The sequence below is a fragment of the Monopterus albus genome, unplaced genomic scaffold (genome assembly GCF_001952655.1).
Source record: "Monopterus albus unplaced genomic scaffold, M_albus_1.0 scaffold401.1, whole genome shotgun sequence".
NCBI lineage: Eukaryota > Metazoa > Chordata > Actinopteri > Synbranchiformes > Synbranchidae > Monopterus > Monopterus albus.
The window spans coordinates 93,270-110,952 of NW_018128281.1; the positions used below are offsets into that span (position 1 = coordinate 93,270).

A 17,683-nucleotide genomic window follows, 5' to 3' on the forward strand; every position below is an offset into this window, starting at 1 on the left:
CATCCTGTAAATATTCATACAGTAGCTTCTGTCCTTTCAGTGAAAAAAGTCCAAATGCTGCTTTTGCTCTTTACACAAGTTCATCATCATAACTGAGTGGAAACATTTTTTCTATGTCCTTCTTGGTGTCCGGGAAGCCCTTCAGCAGCTCCTGAAAGTCATCACAGGACAAAGAGAAGCACTGGCAGTTGGTCAATGCCTTCACTGTGGCCAGATGTTTGCCTTTGGTCAGCACACATGTCTCTGTTGTACACACAGAGGGAACCACAAGAATGTAGTTAATGAGTGAGTGAACCCTATTGACAGAGATGAGATCTGACAATTAATCCAAAATGAAAGAGTCAGACTTAGCTGAGTTGTTTGTGGATTCCTGCTTAGCTCTAAATGCTGCTGAGGATTGCCAACAAAAAGACTAAGACCTGCTCAATGTAAAGCCTGAGAACTAAATAAATCCTCCAAATTGGAAAAGAGTTTTTTTTCACCATGGTTTGACAGTGGCTTTTAGAAATCTGTCTTGCTCACTCATGGAAACAGAAGTATCCCATAAGTGAGTGCCAATTGGCTTTTGATAGTCACAATAAACACACTGAAAAAAAGGAAACACCGGCTCTTTGGATTTACACAAATGATGCTAGTATATGCAACGCAATTCATTCATATTTCCTCTGTTAACATAAAGAAAATTATGTTGGTTTTACACATTATCATTGTGTGGGACCGATGTACACATTACAATCAAGTAAATACAACAAATCTTTTTTTTCAGTGCATGCCTAAAATTTAAATCCAAACCCACCAGAATGGATCAGTTACTTCCAGTCCACAGCAGTGACAGTATTAGTAAATGAAGTGTCAGCTAAGTCACCTGTTTCTAGTGCTAACTGGCCATGCAGATACCTCTGGTATGACTTGTCCAAGTTTTGAAATATCTAGCTCAGACATTTTTCTCTAGTGCAATGGACGGGAATGGAATTTTGTTGGTAGAGTTCATAGCACTGAAAAATGGCAGCATTTTTTCCTAGAAACATTACCTTCAGCACTGGAGGTAACAAGCTGCCAGCTATTTTTATAGGGACAGTTTCTATGGTACAAAGCAGTTCCAGTGAAAACTGTGGATTATCCTGCTCTTACCTGTTTTATCACACAAAAGTGATCAGTTTTTACATGAAGTTTGGCATGGTGTCCTCAAGTGATCATATAGTGCAACATAAAAACTCAACACTTCCTGGAAACATTTTCAACAAAAATGAATTTGAACTGCTAACTTAAATTGTAGATATTTTGCAAGGCTTTGACCAGCTAGAACTACTTTGTACCAAAAATATTTTCTGTGAAAACTGACAGCAACATCTGTAGATTAAGGAACGCTTTTCTAAGAAGAAATGTTGCAATTTGATCTTTCAGAAAAGAAAACCAAAGAATCCTGCACAGTGTCCATCACTTCAACTCCCTTTATTAACATGACGTTTGTGTGTCACTAAGATTTTATGGTGTGCAAGAACTTTTTCAGTGCTCTGAATACCACAAAAACATTTTTTTCACTTCCACTGAATTGAGTGGAGGCAGAAAAAAAAATGGTGGACATCACAAAATCTGGACAAAAAGAAAAAAACTATCCACTGTTGAGATACTGCTAGAAGAATGTGAGAAGATGTTTTTCAAAATGTGGGTAATCTGAGCTTTTAATAGTATTTTCCAATACCTTGAGTTTTAATTTGACATCCTGAACACACAATGATCACTGAGAAAACTTCATCAAGAAACAGAGTTCAATTGACCTATTTTGTGTTAATTTCACACTTATAATACTGTATTAATCTGAATTGACAAATGGAAACCTGTTATAAAGTTACTGACATTGTGATACTGCTTAATAAAAATGTAGGTGAAGACAAATTAGCCAGTAGCTGCTAACACTTAAATAGCATTGTAGGGTATTGTACTTCTGTGCTAGGTAATGCAGATGTTACTGTAAAGTTTGTGTTGGTTATACGTGAGTTATGTGACTTTTTCTGACTCTGAGCTAGATCTCAGTTTTTCTAGAGACATGAAAAAATTGCTTTCTAGTTAATGTAGCTGAAAACTTCACACATTCTGGTGAAAATCTTTTATGCTGTGTCACTTCCTTCTCATCTCCCTGATTTTTGCTGTCTGAAACTTTTCAAACCACTGACCGGTGTTCTGGATATTCAAAACAACCCAACCCACCTCCAAAAAAGTCTCCATCACAGAGTTCCCTCTTGTAGAAATCAGTCTCCATGAGGACCTGGCCGTGGTCAATGAAGAACATGCGGTCACCTGGGACATTCTGTTGGATGATGACGTCTCCCTCTTGGAAAAGCTCGTACTCCAGTTTGGGGAGGACAGCACAGATGAAGTTTTCATCTCTGTTCTGAAACATCGGCACGTTCCGCAGCAGATGGCCGCACATCACGGCCAGGATTTGCTGAAAAACAAATGTAAATTATAAAACATTTCCCTCATAATTAAGATGAATAAGGACCCAAACATCCTAACAGGGCGGCACAGCGGTGTGGTGGTTAGTTCTGTCTCCTCACAGCAAAAAGGTTCTGGGTCCAAGCCCAGACTGACCCGAGCTGGAGTTTACATGTTCCCCCTGTGCCTGCGTGGGTTCTCTCCGGGTGCTCCAGCTTCCTCCCACAGTCCAAAGACATACAGCTGAGGCTGACTGGTGACTCTAAATTGCCAGTAGCAGTGAGTTGTGAGTGTGTAGTTGTCTGCTTGTCTCTTTTCTTACATATAATATCTTTGGATTTTGGACAAAAATAGTCTATAAATCTGCAACATGATTGCAGGATTAATCTATATTAAAAATAGTTAGGTAGGTACTTTATTGATCCCACAGTGGGGAAATAGACACTAGATGCAGCCTTATATCTACAACTTCAATACAAAATGCATCAAAACAAATTAAATGTAAGCAGCAGAGTGTGCAGAGCATTCAGTCATACCTCTTTGAGTGCTGAGGACACCGTGTCCATGACGTACTTCTCATCAAACCACTTCCCTCCATAGCGAGCCTGGTAGTAGTTGCTGATATGAAGCTGCAGCTCTGGTGGGAGCTTCATGAAAGCCATGTAGTGTTCCAGACGGCTGACCTGTGGAGAGCTATAGTGTAGGAATCACATGATACATGACACACAGCTTTACAGTACCACAGTTAGTTAGACCAGGGGAGCACCATTCTGACAAAGAAGTAACCAGAGGACCGCTGCTGTGGAGTGGATAAAACAGATGGGCACTATTGTAATCCTGAAAGTCACCTTCTATGTTTTATATATTTGCATGAATTAGATTATTCACAAACAGTAAATAACACATGGAAATTTGTTTTAAAACTAAACTAAAAAACAATAATGATGCCTAGAGTGAAACTACATTATTGAATGGTCAGGGACCACCTGCAATGCATTCGTGGACCACCAGGGGGCACCACATGTATCAAAGTAATCATCATTTTGAGAGCAACTGCGTAGGACCCCAGCCATTTGTTTTCCCACTGGTCACTACTATTGCTTTTAGGATATATATAAGGTTATTAATAAAGAGTAATATTAAAAATAATAATAAAATAAAGAAAGAAATACAGTGAATACCCTTAATTAACATAATAATAACATAGTGATTGTAAAAGCCAGGATAATTATCCAAGAAATTAAATTAATTTTAACACTCTAATTTAAATTATTACTATATTACAAGTAATATAATATTTACAATTTATCATTCTTACCTTTTTATTCTTTTTCTATAATAATGTAATATTTCTAATTATTTTGTCTCATGCTGTGCAGATTAGCTACTGAAATGTCAGTAGTGATTAATTTGCTCAGACTTCCAATGGATCAATAAGAAACAATCTAAAAATAACACAAACAAACTTGTGTAACCGATAATAAATCCACGATTACTTGTTCACTACTGTGTTGTATTTTCTGATGAAAGACAGTAAGTGTCAACTATGAGGACCTTGCTCTTGTACTCCTTGGCCGCTGGGTCGACGTTAGCGATCATGGCTGTAGCATTGGCAGTTCTGTCTCCTCACAGCAAAAAGGTTCTGGGTCCAAGCCCAGACTGACCCGAGCTGGAGTTTACATGTTCCCCCTGTGCCTGCGTGGGTTCTCTCCGGGTGCTCCAGCTTCCTCCCACAGTCCAAAGACATACAGCTGAGGCTGACTGGTGACTCTAAATTGCCAGTAGCAGTGAGTTGTGAGTGTGTAGTTGTCTGCTTGTCTCTTTTCTTACATATAATATCTTTGGATTTTGGACAAAAATAGTCTATAAATCTGCAACATGATTGCAGGATTAATCTATATTAAAAATAGTTAGGTAGGTACTTTATTGATCCCACAGTGGGGAAATAGACACTAGATGCAGCCTTATATCTACAACTTCAATACAAAATGCATCAAAACAAATTAAATGTAAGCAGCAGAGTGTGCAGAGCATTCAGTCATACCTCTTTGAGTGCTGAGGACACCGTGTCCATGACGTACTTCTCATCAAACCACTTCCCTCCATAGCGAGCCTGGTAGTAGTTGCTGATATGAAGCTGCAGCTCTGGTGGGAGCTTCATGAAAGCCATGTAGTGTTCCAGACGGCTGACCTGTGGAGAGCTATAGTGTAGGAATCACATGATACATGACACACAGCTTTACAGTACCACAGTTAGTTAGACCAGGGGAGCACCATTCTGACAAAGAAGTAACCAGAGGACCGCTGCTGTGGAGTGGATAAAACAGATGGGCACTATTGTAATCCTGAAAGTCACCTTCTATGTTTTATATATTTGCATGAATTAGATTATTCACAAACAGTAAATAACACATGGAAATTTGTTTTAAAACTAAACTAAAAAACAATAATGATGCCTAGAGTGAAACTACATTATTGAATGGTCAGGGACCACCTGCAATGCATTCGTGGACCACCAGGGGGCACCACATGTATCAAAGTAATCATCATTTTGAGAGCAACTGCGTAGGACCCCAGCCATTTGTTTTCCCACTGGTCACTACTATTGCTTTTAGGATATATATAAGGTTATTAATAAAGAGTAATATTAAAAATAATAATAAAATAAAGAAAGAAATACAGTGAATACCCTTAATTAACATAATAATAACATAGTGATTGTAAAAGCCAGGATAATTATCCAAGAAATTAAATTAATTTTAACACTCTAATTTAAATTATTACTATATTACAAGTAATATAATATTTACAATTTATCATTCTTACCTTTTTATTCTTTTTCTATAATAATGTAATATTTCTAATTATTTTGTCTCATGCTGTGCAGATTAGCTACTGAAATGTCAGTAGTGATTAATTTGCTCAGACTTCCAATGGATCAATAAGAAACAATCTAAAAATAACACAAACAAACTTGTGTAACCGATAATAAATCCACGATTACTTGTTCACTACTGTGTTGTATTTTCTGATGAAAGACAGTAAGTGTCAACTATGAGGACCTTGCTCTTGTACTCCTTGGCCGCTGGGTCGACGTTAGCGATCATGGCTGTAGCATTGGCCACAAGGACAGTGTACATCAGACAGCCCGACACCATGCTGACCATGACGATCCACATTTCAACATAATCTGTGGGACAAGATGCCAACACAAATAGTGGGTATTTATATCTGAAGGAGAAGGTGATCCATCTGCCTGTACATTAGTGCTGAATAATGAAAGACTTAGAATTCTCACTTGTCGGAGCATCCATGGAGCCATAGGAGAGAGCAATCATCTGTGAGAGCGCTCGAAATACTCCCCAAGAGTATTTCACGATCACTGTGGCATTCTGGAAAAAAAACCTTTTAGTGATGTAGATGTGGGATCTTCACTACAACAACAAATTTTCACACAAGACTGTACTGCAGCACACTGAACTAAGACAGACTTCTAAAGCACTACACATCATTTGTGGAAAATGATTTCATTCTGTACTCGTGAAGCATTTTAAAGAAGTTCTTGGGATAATTATCCAGGGAATTTCTTTAGGTCAGTGAGGAAACTTGGAACCACAGAATATTTGGTATTTTTGCTTGTCAAGCAACTTAAAATCTTTTTTTTTGGAAACAAGTTTTACCATCAGGTTTTCTTTCCGGACCCAGCAGTCAGTGGGGAACTCCTCCAGCATGGGGACAAAATACTGGATGCAGCCGTTCCAGTGACACAGCAGGAAAATCATCATGAACAAAGACAAGATGCGGAAGAACAGGCGGACCACCTCTAAGTTTGCATTTGACACCTGTCACAGAGAGATGACAAGGAAATATGACTTGGTAAGCAAATCATACAGGTCATCACTACAGGTCATCCTGGTACTTTAGCTAGTTGACATTTGTGCCATACAGCAGCAAAAGCCTGGGGTCAGCCACGTCCTCTCTCAAGTCTATTAACTGTAAGAGTCACTTGCTTTTTTCATTATGAGAACATTGTGTTTAACAAACTAATTACTGAATATATTGTTATGGTTGCTCTAGTTTTTCACCTGCTTGGTGCTTTTGTTTTGGCCCTTTTCGTTTCATTTCACTTCACCTGTGTCATCTCTTGCGATGCCTACAAGCAGCCTGCTCTTGCAGTATCACCTTGTATTCTCCTGCCTACCTGCTGTCTTCTCCTCTGGCTACATACCATGCTTACCTGGTGCCAATAAATGGCCTCCCTCCAGAACCTACCTGCGTTTTTTCCTGCCTGTCTGGTAGCCTGCCCTCCTCGGTCACCCCTGCTCATTAATATTCCCTCCTGTGACACCGTCAGCAGCATTCAAATGGTTCCCTCCTCATGTACCATCCAGATAAGTCTGTCCTCTGGTCCTCCGGGTGCCTGCCGTCCTCCTGCTGTCTCACCTGCCCATCCCGATCCTCTGGTCCTCCTGGTTCCTGCTGTCCTCCTGCCGACTCACCTGCACGTCTCGGCCCTCTGGTTCTCCTGGTACCTGCCGCTCCCCTGCTCACTCGCTTGCACATTTTTGTCCTCCTGGAGTGCACCATCTGACCCAGCCTACCTGAACATTCTGCCCTCAGGCCCCACTGGTTCCTGCCTGACCCTTCCCAAGTTCTGTATTGCTCTGCCCTTTTTGGTTTAGTTGTTCAATAAATTCCTTTCTGATCTCACTCCTCTGAGTTTTAAGTTTGCCTTTTGGGTCCAATCTCACATGCACACCCCTAACAAACATGATGACAGTGTTACAACAAAGACCAACAGGGCAAGAAAGATCAAATGATCAGACCGGCTGTAAACAAGCCAACAATTTATCCAGATAATCTAATACCTTTAATTTGGAAGTAACACTGAAACTGAGTGCACCTGAAATAGTGGTGATAATCTCTGACTCTCCCAAGGAAACTGTGCACACAACTAATGTAGGTGCACCTGGTCAAAGCTGCCTAATGTTTGAGTGCCTGTGATTAGAAAAAGGTAAATTAAAACAAACAAACAAAAAAAATAGAAGTTACTCGTTTGATTTATGTGCCAGCTCGTTTTATAAATGACACTGTCAAAGTCAGATTTGTCACCGGAGCCTCGACTGGTAAACAAACTGCAGCAGGAGGTTGACTGAGTTTCCGAGGTGAGCTTTGGAGACTATCAGGTGTTTGAACTTACTTTCTCTACTTCGTTGAAGAACCTGACCAGTCTGGACACTCGAGCCAGTCGGATCAAGCTGAGGATCCGCACAAACATCAGTATCCTCATCACTTTGTTGGTCTTAGAAGGGTTGTCATTGTTGTGGTATTGTAAGCCCTGGGATGGTAAATTTAAAATGAATATGTATTTGTTTTATTCTTTTATAATGCCACTGTACCCCAAACAAATCAAAATTACATGCATGATTGTTCTGTGAGCTGACAAATCTGCAGCACACTGATGACTTTTTGCTGCTGCAACGATCTGCTCATTTTTACCGCAAACAGGAGAATGTAGCCGATTGGGAACGCTGCTATAACATCTGGTATGAACCATGTCCTCAGGTAACTGGCTCGGATCTGCTTGATATCCAGAATGGCTTCCTGTGAAACAGAACAGAGCAGCAGCTTGAGCAGATGGATGAAGATGCTATGCAGCATGAGCCACAATCACGTGTAACCTGACACTTGAACTGTACCAATATTCTGCTAGTTTGTCTAAAACTAAGGGATCGGGTGATGTCAGATGAACTTAGCAGTGCACTCAGAGAAAGTCTGCATTAATTTGACAAAACTGTTGTACTGTTGAAGAACCATATGCATGAATATTTCAAGCACCAATGTAACATTAATATGGCAAAACAAGATTCTTGTGTTGTCCAGACTAAACACCACAGATGGACTCTTTGTGATTGGAACGATAGAAGTCAGAAAGCATGAGCAGATGAAAACAAACAGGATATAGTCTACATAATACTTAGATGGAAATATTATACTTCTTATTGATCCAATAAATCATAATCCCTGTTGAAAATGAAAGCGCAGGAGCCAGTTTTGCACACATTCAGGAGTTGAGGGGGAGAGGTATGTCAATCTTACTTTTGGTGTATTGAGTAGATTACATTTGGGGCAGAGATGGATTTTATGTGCTTTTCTATGCAGGGATTATAGTCTCCCAGATTGTGTCTGAAAATAGAGTACAGCCACTCTCACCTCGCTGTCGTCTGATATGATGCCCATTCGGAAATTCAGAGCCACGTCTATCAGGAACAGTGTGTCTGAGAACACGTTAAAGCCCTCCCATGCCATTCCGCTGGTCCCATCCAGAAACGCTATCTCCATGGGAATCCCAATCAGGTTCAGAAATGTGATGGCCATCATGCCCATGATGTAGTAACTCCTTTGGGAAAAAGATGACAAAACAACCCTGAGATCTTTTTTTCCATGTATGTTTTTAGTGGAATGTTTCAGTTAATTCACCAGAAAGACTCATTAGACAGTCATAGTGGTAAGGCAAGCTGATTTATGCATACTGAAATAAGCACAGTCAATAAGCACAGGTGCCCCCAGGGATGTGTGCTCTCCCCTCTGCTGCTTTCACTCTACACCAATGACTGCATCTCAAAGGACCCCTCTGTCAAGCTCCTAAAGTTTGCAGATGTCACTGGTCTCAACCCCAGGAGCTGCTGATGCAGTTCTATAGAGGAATCACTGAGTCTGTTCTCTGCAGCTCCATCACTGTCTGGTTTTTCTCAGGTTCTAAACAGGACAAGAACAGACTTCAGCGGACAGTCAGGACTGTAGAAAAGGTCATTGGTGTGAGCCTGCCCTCCATGGAGGACCTGTACACCTCATGGGTCAAAAGGAGGGTGGAGAGGATCACTGCAGACCCCTCACACCCCGGACACAATCTGTTTGAACTCCTCCTCTCTGGACGGTGTTACAGGTCACTGTGCACTAAGACAACCAGGCACAGGGACAGTTTCTTCCCCCAGCCCATCACTCTAATGAACACTTAACCCACGACAGCATGACTGGACAATAACCCTCAGTGCAACACCTGTAAATATATGTACAGATCATAGAGGTCTCTAGTTCTTAAGTACTCTGTTTTATCCCTATTTATCTCATTTCAATGAACATTCCTTTGTTGTCTGCATTGTTTACTGTCTGTTTATACTGCCTTTTCTACATTTTTTGCACTGTTTGTTGATGTTAATTCTGCTATTTTGTTATATTACACAGCCTTATTCTGGTTTACTGTTTACTTGCCCCTTGCATGGGGACATGTACATACACATTGAGAGCTGATGTACCAGTCAAATTCCTCGTGTGTCCGTCACACCTGGCCAATAAAGCTGATTCTGATTCTGAGATATATGGATGTGCTAAAAGAAGACATGAAGTTAATTGGTGTGAGAGTAGAGGATGCTGAGGATAGAGTTAAGTGGAAACATATGATTTGCTGTGGCGACCCCTAACGGGAACAGTCGAAACTGGAAGAAAAAGAACACTTTGATACTGTAACTGCACATCTTAGCTAGGATTTGATCGCTGGGCTCAAATAACTCTTTCTCTGACCTCAGCTGTTTCATTCCCTCTCTGTTTTCACTTCATCTGATCGTCTTACGGACTCACAATATCAATACGGCATGGAGAATGCAAAACCAGCTGTCTGTAAAAGCCTGTTCCTTAAAGAAGCCATTTGATCCATCCAGGTTTGTTTTCCAGGTCTAATTCTCCAGCATCATCTTAAAGATCACATCACAAAGCTAGAGCTTAAAGACCCATAATCATTATAATGGGCTTGTCATTCTAATCGACCTTTGTTTTGCCTTGATGATTTGTGTTATACTTATTACACTCTGTTTTCTGACCTGCTGCAACACAAATTATTATTACACTGTTTCATAAAACTACTTAGCAATGCACTATATGCAAATAAAATGGAGTGGAACAATAAATAGACTGTTTTGATTATTGATTAATCTTATGACTCTTTTTAAATACTGAAAAATGTCCAACAATATTTCCTAACACAATTTCCATCAATTTGCTAGATTTCCTTAAACAAAACTTTCAAATGTAAAATTTACCACAGAAACACTCAAACTGCAAATCTGGGGGAAAAAAAGATTGGCATTCTTTAATTCATGATCAACATAGTTGCAGATTATTTCTCTATGAATTGAGTAATTCATTGTTTTAGCTCTAAAATGGAGAAAATAATAATACAGGACTAGTCTGACTCTGTGTGATATATTAAATACCTCATGAGGCTGAACGGGTGAATGACTAAGACGCCACTCTCCAACTGTCGGATGCACTCCTTCTCCACGGCCACCTCGCTGCCGTACACGTACAATGACTGTCTGTTCAGCTGTGGGAGAAGCAGTGCTTTCCATCCACAGGTGGCCACGGTGCACCCAGCGGATGGGCCTTTGAGTTTCTCCATAGTCCAACCTTGGTCCCCTCTGATCAGCTGAAGGCCCAGGCCATCCTCTCCCCTGCTGCTGCTTCTACCAGTCCTGACCTCCCTTCTCAGTCACAAGGTAATTTTCCATCAAGTTTCCCAGCCTCGGGTTTACTGAAGCTGAGTGGAGTGAGGCGAGTAGACACCTGGCTTTTTGTTCCCTCCCTCGCTTCCTCTCTCTCTTCCTGTCAGCCTTTCTCTATTTCTGCTCCCACCCCACCCCTCCACTTCTTTTATTTTTCTCCCAGCTCATCAACTATTCAGTATCTGTGTCTCATCCCCATACAAATCAAGTCATGTCAAGAAGCTAAGGTCCAGCTCACATTAACACTAAAGACAATAACATGTGAATGTGTGTGTGTGGAGATGACCACAATTACTGTCATGTGAACTAAAGATCTGGCAGCGTGTGCAGGGACAAGTTCAGTCTGGGTCATCTCTACCAGGGATGTAATTAAACACTGCCCCATGTTAGTTGATGTGATACCTATGCCTGCAGCTCTGAGCCGAGCTCCTCTGTTGTTTGTTTGCACACTTCACATCAGAAGCAAAACAAAACAGGAGCTGGAAGATTTCATTTCAAGCATTAAATAGTAGAAGATCATAACTTTTCATTTTCTTGGAAAGTTAGTCTGATTAATTGAAAAAAAAATGATATAAGATGTGGAATTAACTAAGACAGGATTAACTGAAGGGTTATGTCAGTGGGTATGGTGAATTTCTGGCAGCTTATTGCATGTAAGGGATGTTATATGAGATTACAGTTTGTTTTTTTTGCACAATTTTCCCAGTGTTCAACTGTTTGCATATAACAAGTACAATAAACATTGCAAGTCGTGTACATTTGTTTGCTGCATAGCACATATAAATAGAAAAATCAGAGGGCTCACAGTTCTTCTTTTCTAGATGCTGCTGGGCATTTTCTTCAGACAGAAATAGGAGGTGGCAGATGGTCAGGACCTTGGCTGTGACCGTACACTTCTCCTCCATCAGGGGGCAGATTATACAGGAAACACCAAAATAAAAAACACACTTCAGATGAAATGATAGTGAATAAAAGCAGTGCCACATATATTTTTTATGTGTTTTTTTTTAAGTACCACACCATATGGATCTTATATCCTGTAGAAAGTTGCAGCAGAATGTTTCAAATCCAGGTGTATGTCTATTACACAGTACAGAGCTAACAAACACTTTGCTTACTTGCTTATTTTTCTAGCACACAGCTGGCCCTTAAATAAGAAGTAACTCCATACCTCTGCTTATGCACCACCTTGCTGTGCTGACGCACTACAGACCCCAGCGTGCATGTGAAAATATACATACTGTACCTTCAGTACTGTAGGACATACAATGTACATTTTTCATATTACAAAAGTCCCAAGCCACTGTAGTGCATACTGCACCCATCAGCAACTACTGTATATCTTTACAGCACAGAATATAATATAGTAGCTGGTAGAAAAAACAATTATTCTAGAAAACTTCATACTGTCACTGCATCAAGGATGATGATGGTGGTGTTGATGCCCTCAAACTTAAATGGTAGTGTTGCAAGATAATGTGGCAATTTTCTGCAAAACAGAATCAGTAGCAGCAGCTTCATTCTTCAGCAGGTGAATGATAAATTGGTATTAATTTTATATAGGTCAGATGAAATTTGTGGCTGTGTGTGTGCACACTGGTTGAAAAGGAGTGGAAGATATCAGCTGAATACATATAGAAACACTGGGAGTGCAATTTCTCATGCAACTCAAGGATAAATTTATCTTTTCTTCATAATTTGACAAAATGTAGTCATTTTCAAGCAAAGTTCATGCATTGACAGATCCTTATCTTATTAACCAGTGCCAGTTTAGATAGCACTTTTGCTTGCAGTGAGCCAGAATGAGCAAAGATAGAGTTTTTAAGCATATTGGTTGAAGAACAGTGTAATATTTATTGTTCAGTTTATAAAACATAAAAAAGTTAAATATGCCCTTTATCTTTATCATCCAAATTAACATAGTGAAATTACTTGTTTTTCCAACAGTTAAAGGCTTGACATTTTTAGAAATGTGAATTTAATGATCAAAAATGTTTTTTACTCACCAGAAAACACGACATAAGAAAGTCCTGTGTTAAAAATATCACAATATCCATTTTATATGTGCCTGTGGTGCCCCAAAAATATAGTGGCCTGTCAACTTACTGGATATGAAACTGAGTATAGCTACAAAATTTTTTAATTGTGCAGCAGATGAAATATATTTCATCCAGATGGTTAGAAGAGTTTTTGAGGATTTAGAAAATACAGTTAGAACAGTAAGTGTTTTAAACTTTTATTAAACGCCTTTAAACTTTATTACCTGCGATGTGCTGTTGCAAATTCCTTCTCAACCCGCCTTTGCTTAAAGTACTACATATCCCAGAAGTCTCCGCTGACTCCTTTAATCGCGTGAGTTTGTAAAAAAAACGAAAACACGTGAGGTTGCTGGTCTCTTGGTGGTTTAACTTTGAAGGAGAAGCTGCGCTAGCATTCTTCCATATAAGTAAGTTACATAACATGATTTAGCCACTGCCTTCGTCAGCATATATTTTGAATACTACACTGTGGTTTACGACAATTAAACCATGTCATTTGTCTGTCATAACACTGTTAACCGGGACATATGAAAGCGAATTTATTGACGACATTGTCTTCACGTTTGTCGCTGTTAGCTAACTGTGTTAGCTGTATGACTCTATGGTGCGAGCTGCTAGGTTTCCTGCTATAAGCTAAAGCTAACTAAATTAGATCATAGCAAAGCTCATGATGGTTGTGTTTAGCTTTGGTGTGCAGCTTTCACATGTCAATCAGATATTTAAAATGAACAGCTCGACCTGTTAGTGTGATGTGTATGATGCAAGGTGTGTATGATGCAAGGTTGTGTATGATGCAAGGTGTGTGTGTATGATGCAAGGTGTGTGTGCGCGCTTTCAACTTGGCCCACGTTACATCAGCGTCCTTCCGTGTCATTGCGGAGCAATAATGTAATAAAGCAGGGCTACATTTAATTACTGTGTAGCCTATTATTAACCAAACCCTCAGTTATTGCATAGTCCGTTGTTTCTATTAGTATGAAAGTAAATTCTGAGACCTGCCTAATCACATTTTGTTTTGAGCTTGTATACATTAGTTATGTTACAATAGACTGTTGTGATTCCTCTGGCTCTACATTTGTCATGCCTCTTTGACAGCAGATTTTTTTAGGCACTACTAATAATAGCAGTAATATTTATTGTTTGTTCAAGGTGCGCTTGGGTGTTTGAATGGCATCAACAACTATACTTGTTACTTATTTATCTACTTTATATTTCATTTGTATTTTGTGGCATTCATGTGGACGGCAAGGTAAGAATTTCATTGTACAGGGAAACACGTTTCCTAACTGTGCATATGACCTATATGACCCATATGACTCTTTGACCTTGACCTATAATTTATCATTACTATTAGTAGTATTGTCCCAATACATCATGGTAGTGGGGCTTGAGCCAGTAGGCACAATACAGCAGCTGAATGGACAGAATTTAGGCTGATCAGACTTTATTTATACATGTGCTTTTCCTAGTGTGATGTTACCTGTGAAAGACCACTGCAAAACAAGAGGTTGTGGCACATGTTCTTAGATGTGAAATATGCCCTTATCTAGAGATAATTGACATCAGTCTATATTCTAATTCACCCAGTCAAGTGAATGAAGGCATCCTCTCTTGTTATTCTTCAGCGAGAAGATGTCAACCGTGTCTGCTGTCAGCTTGGAGTCCGGTGCTGTGACCGAAAGCACCGAGCAGAAGAAGCCACTGAAACCATGCTGTGCTTGTCCAGAAACAAAGAAAGTCAGGGATGCTTGGTATGGTCTGAGATTGAAAGGCTTCTGTGATGCCAGTGAAAATATTTATTGCCTCATTTATGTACGTAATTATTTATTTTTGCCCTCAGTATCATTGAAAAGGGAGAGGAAAATTGCACAGACCTAATCGAGGCACATAAAGAGTGCATGAGGGCTCTTGGATTCAAGATTTAGCTACTCATTTTCATTTTTTGTGTGCATGTGGTAAGTATGAACCATTACAAGCTTGAACACACAGGTGATCATAGTGGCATGCAAATATTTTTGTCAGTTTAATTATAGAATGCTATTATTTTCACGTAGTGTACATTCATGATACCAGTGAGACTTCCTGGAGCCAACATTTAGCCTTGTAAACAGTAATGTGACATTTATTTTATGTAAAATTGGCAAGTCAAAGTCTAATCAGGCCAAATACAAAAGTGTCAAGTTTGCCTCTGGACAGACTGACACCAAACTTTAAAAGATGTAGTTTGTGTGCAGTTACACATGTGGTCAAATCTTGTGTATTTAGCTTTAGGTGTGACATCAAACTAAACTTTATTTGGGACTTATTTCATCACTTATGTACAAAGTCAAAACAGCTCTCATGTACAGGTAACACGCTACTGAGTTGACGCACCGCAGCCAGGTGAACTTTACAACTGAAATCCAGCTTGAATTGGTTCGCTGTAAATGGGCACCTGCCTTTCGTGCAACTCATGTAAATGCACAACTCGAGGAGCCAATATGCTTTAAAAATAACATACTACCATCTGTCCGTAGCTGCAGATAATTTTTTTCAGTGAGCTAATAATTGGAGATGTTTTAAATTTAACCCAAGATATTACAGTAATGGAGATACTTGATACCAGGGAGTTTACAGTTTTAGCTTCCTCTTGCTGTGTTAGTTGCATCTCTCACATTCTAATATTCTATTAGAACGTGATGTAATGGGTGGAGTTTAGAGGTGTATGTAGTGAGGAGGGTGGGGCCAGCTCTGGTCTGTAGTTACATGGCTGCTCATGAAACACCTGAAGTCATGTGGCTCACTTTTAGTACTTCTGCTGGCCTGGCTGTCTTGACACTGCTTTCATGATAGCTTGATCTTGTAAAGCAGAGAAATCTCTAGTCATTAGGCTGGAAGGAGAATGATTGTACTGTTCCTGTGTATGTAAAAGGTCACATTTGACTCCTTGCTAAGTTAATGTTACCTGGAACATACATTTAGGGCTCTGCCTTGGATCTGGTCTTGGCTCTTTAATTTTAATGTATGAAAAGTGTTTTCAGGTTAAGGTCTTTAACACAGTTTCACTCACAGTGTACTTTCAGAAATGTAAAATGCTTATTGTATGTACTTGATCTCTCCTGCAGTGTATTGCTATGACTGGAAGACAACCCTGGATGTTCCTTTCTCTTCTTCTTCCTGGCTTCTCTTATTTATACCTTGACAGGAAGAGAAGTGAGATGCACTTAGTCTGAAGGGTTGATGTCTTTCTGTGTGAAACCTTTGTAATTGTCTGCAGAATTTGAAAAATGTATGAATGTAAATGGAATAAAAGTCCTATGCAATAAATCATATTTTGTGTCAATTAAATGTATTTATATAACTATTCTTATTATTTTATTATCTTAAGGTGCTGTATTGAAGGTCTGTTCTACCAGTGAAAAGAGTTGCTAGCCGCAGCTGCTGTTCCTGGTATGCACTTAGTCTTAAAAATAACTCCTGCCCCTGCAGTCAATACTTGGCATATCAGCGTCCTTTCTCTCTAGTGTGACACGGTTACTGAAGTGTTCCTGGAAGGGGGCACCTATTGACACATTTCACAAAACATAACCTGCTGTACAGTAATGACACAGTGATGTTTAAGTGATGTAACCAGTTCATTCTCAGTTTATGCTACTCAAGTTTATGAGGAATTTAGTTTTTGGTATTTACATGTTTACAAAGTTTATTTGCTAGATTTATGGTCCAAATCGGGTTTTCAACCACTGGTCTGCAAAAGTATCGCACATGGTCCCTCACCATGCATTTGATAACGCATGTATTACTTATTGTTTGTGATGAATCAAATTCATGCAAATATAAACAGTTTAGAAAAGCCAAACTTGACTGAAACCTTTGTAATATCCAGTTTATCCACCCCACAACAGTGGTCCTCATGTTACTTCTTATTCAGAATGATGATCCATGGGTCATAATTAAGTTGAAAACCTCAGGTCTAAATCCTTAAACATCAGTTCATTGGCACCTTCACACCTCTGAAGGTGGATTGTATAAATACTCCTGTAATTTCTACTTTGTAAAAAAGTATGACAATAATTTTGAGTAAAATCTGAGAATGTGTACTTTAACCACGATTGTTTATATTAATCACCGTTCTGAGCGCAGAGGCAAATGGATAAATTATCACTTTTTGTCCCAAACAGTGTGAAGGGCACTGTATTCTTATATTTGCCAACGCTGTTACATTAGGAAGGACGAGTACTGGTTCTTGTTAGTGCATGTACAGGTCCTTGGCTTCTGGGTAGGGCCATAATTTAGTTTAATATGTGTTTTTGTCTTTAATTAGCTATATTGACAGTATGTATTATACATTGTCCCTTCACTTTTTATAAGTGCAGAGACTGTGATGGCTTGTTCCTGTGAGCTCCCCTCGCCGAGAGGGGAGCCGGGTATGTGAGGTGGCAGTGGTGGTGGGTGTTTATAGGCCCTACCCGAAATCTGACCAGTACTGCCATCCTACTTATTTCAGTGTCTCTAAATATGCACCAGCAGAGCCATTTTACTGGGAGTAAACTGGACTCATAAAGTCTGAATGAAGTTTGAACTTTTTTAAAAGTGTGTGTGACATTTTGTGAGTCTCTGAGATATTTGTTACAGTCTCTCTCTCCTCCCTCCTGTTTCCTGCCTCTCTCT

At 39.6% G+C, this 17,683-nt stretch overlaps 3 protein-coding genes across 3 annotated transcripts; 1 reads left to right on the plus strand and 2 right to left on the minus strand.

Annotated features, from left to right (window-relative positions):
- Positions 1 to 8: 8 nt before the first annotated feature.
- On the minus strand, positions 9 to 4,044 carry LOC109951664 (potassium/sodium hyperpolarization-activated cyclic nucleotide-gated channel 1). The gene is made up of 4 exons (XM_020586281.1): positions 3,991 to 4,044; positions 2,973 to 3,119; positions 2,209 to 2,446; positions 9 to 243 (listed from the first exon to the last, which is right to left on the minus strand). The coding sequence occupies exons 1-4, from the start codon at positions 4,033 to 4,035 to the stop codon at positions 71 to 73; spliced, it is 603 nt and encodes a 200-aa protein (XP_020441937.1). The 5' UTR covers positions 4,036 to 4,044; the 3' UTR covers positions 9 to 70.
- Positions 4,045 to 4,474: 430 nt separating this feature from the next.
- Positions 4,475 to 11,083, minus strand: hcn5 (hyperpolarization activated cyclic nucleotide-gated potassium channel 5). The gene is made up of 8 exons (XM_020586263.1): positions 10,707 to 11,083; positions 8,650 to 8,836; positions 7,936 to 8,040; positions 7,637 to 7,774; positions 6,117 to 6,278; positions 5,735 to 5,828; positions 5,499 to 5,626; positions 4,475 to 4,627 (listed from the first exon to the last, which is right to left on the minus strand). Exons 1-8 carry the CDS (start codon positions 10,889 to 10,891, stop codon positions 4,475 to 4,477), a joined length of 1,152 nt encoding a protein of 383 aa, XP_020441919.1. The 5' UTR covers positions 10,892 to 11,083.
- Positions 11,084 to 13,336: 2,253 nt separating this feature from the next.
- Positions 13,337 to 16,344, plus strand: cox17 (cytochrome c oxidase copper chaperone COX17). The gene is made up of 4 exons (XM_020586261.1): positions 13,337 to 13,440; positions 14,659 to 14,784; positions 14,874 to 14,988; positions 16,138 to 16,344. The coding sequence occupies exons 2-3, from the start codon at positions 14,666 to 14,668 to the stop codon at positions 14,956 to 14,958; spliced, it is 204 nt and encodes a 67-aa protein (XP_020441917.1). The 5' UTR covers positions 13,337 to 13,440; positions 14,659 to 14,665; the 3' UTR covers positions 14,959 to 14,988; positions 16,138 to 16,344.
- Positions 16,345 to 17,683: the final 1,339 nt, after the last annotated feature.

Coding starts and splice junctions, on each gene's coding strand:
- hcn5 (XM_020586263.1), bottom strand. CDS start 10,891: ATGGAGAAACTCAAAGGCCCATCCGCTGGGTGCACCGTGGCCACCTGT. Junction 8,837..10,706: donor CACCCGTTCAGCCTCATGAG/GTATTTAATATA, acceptor TTTTTCCCAAAG/GAGTTACTACATCATGGGCA. Junction 8,041..8,649: donor TCATATCAGACGACAGCGAG/GTGAGAGTGGCT, acceptor TCTGTTTCACAG/GAAGCCATTCTGGATATCAA.
- LOC109951664 (XM_020586281.1), bottom strand. CDS start 4,035: ATGATCGCTAACGTCGACCCAGCGGCCAAGGAGTACAAGAGCAAG. Junction 3,120..3,990: donor CCAAGGAGTACAAGAGCAAG/GTCCTCATAGTT, acceptor AGCTCTCCACAG/GTCAGCCGTCTGGAACACTA. Junction 244..2,208: donor TGATGGAGACTTTTTTGGAG/GTGGGTTGGGTT, acceptor TGTGTACAACAG/AGACATGTGTGCTGACCAAA.
- cox17 (XM_020586261.1), top strand. CDS start 14,666: ATGTCAACCGTGTCTGCTGTCAGCTTGGAGTCCGGTGCTGTGACCGAA. Junction 14,785..14,873: donor AAGAAAGTCAGGGATGCTTG/GTATGGTCTGAG, acceptor TTTTGCCCTCAG/TATCATTGAAAAGGGAGAGG.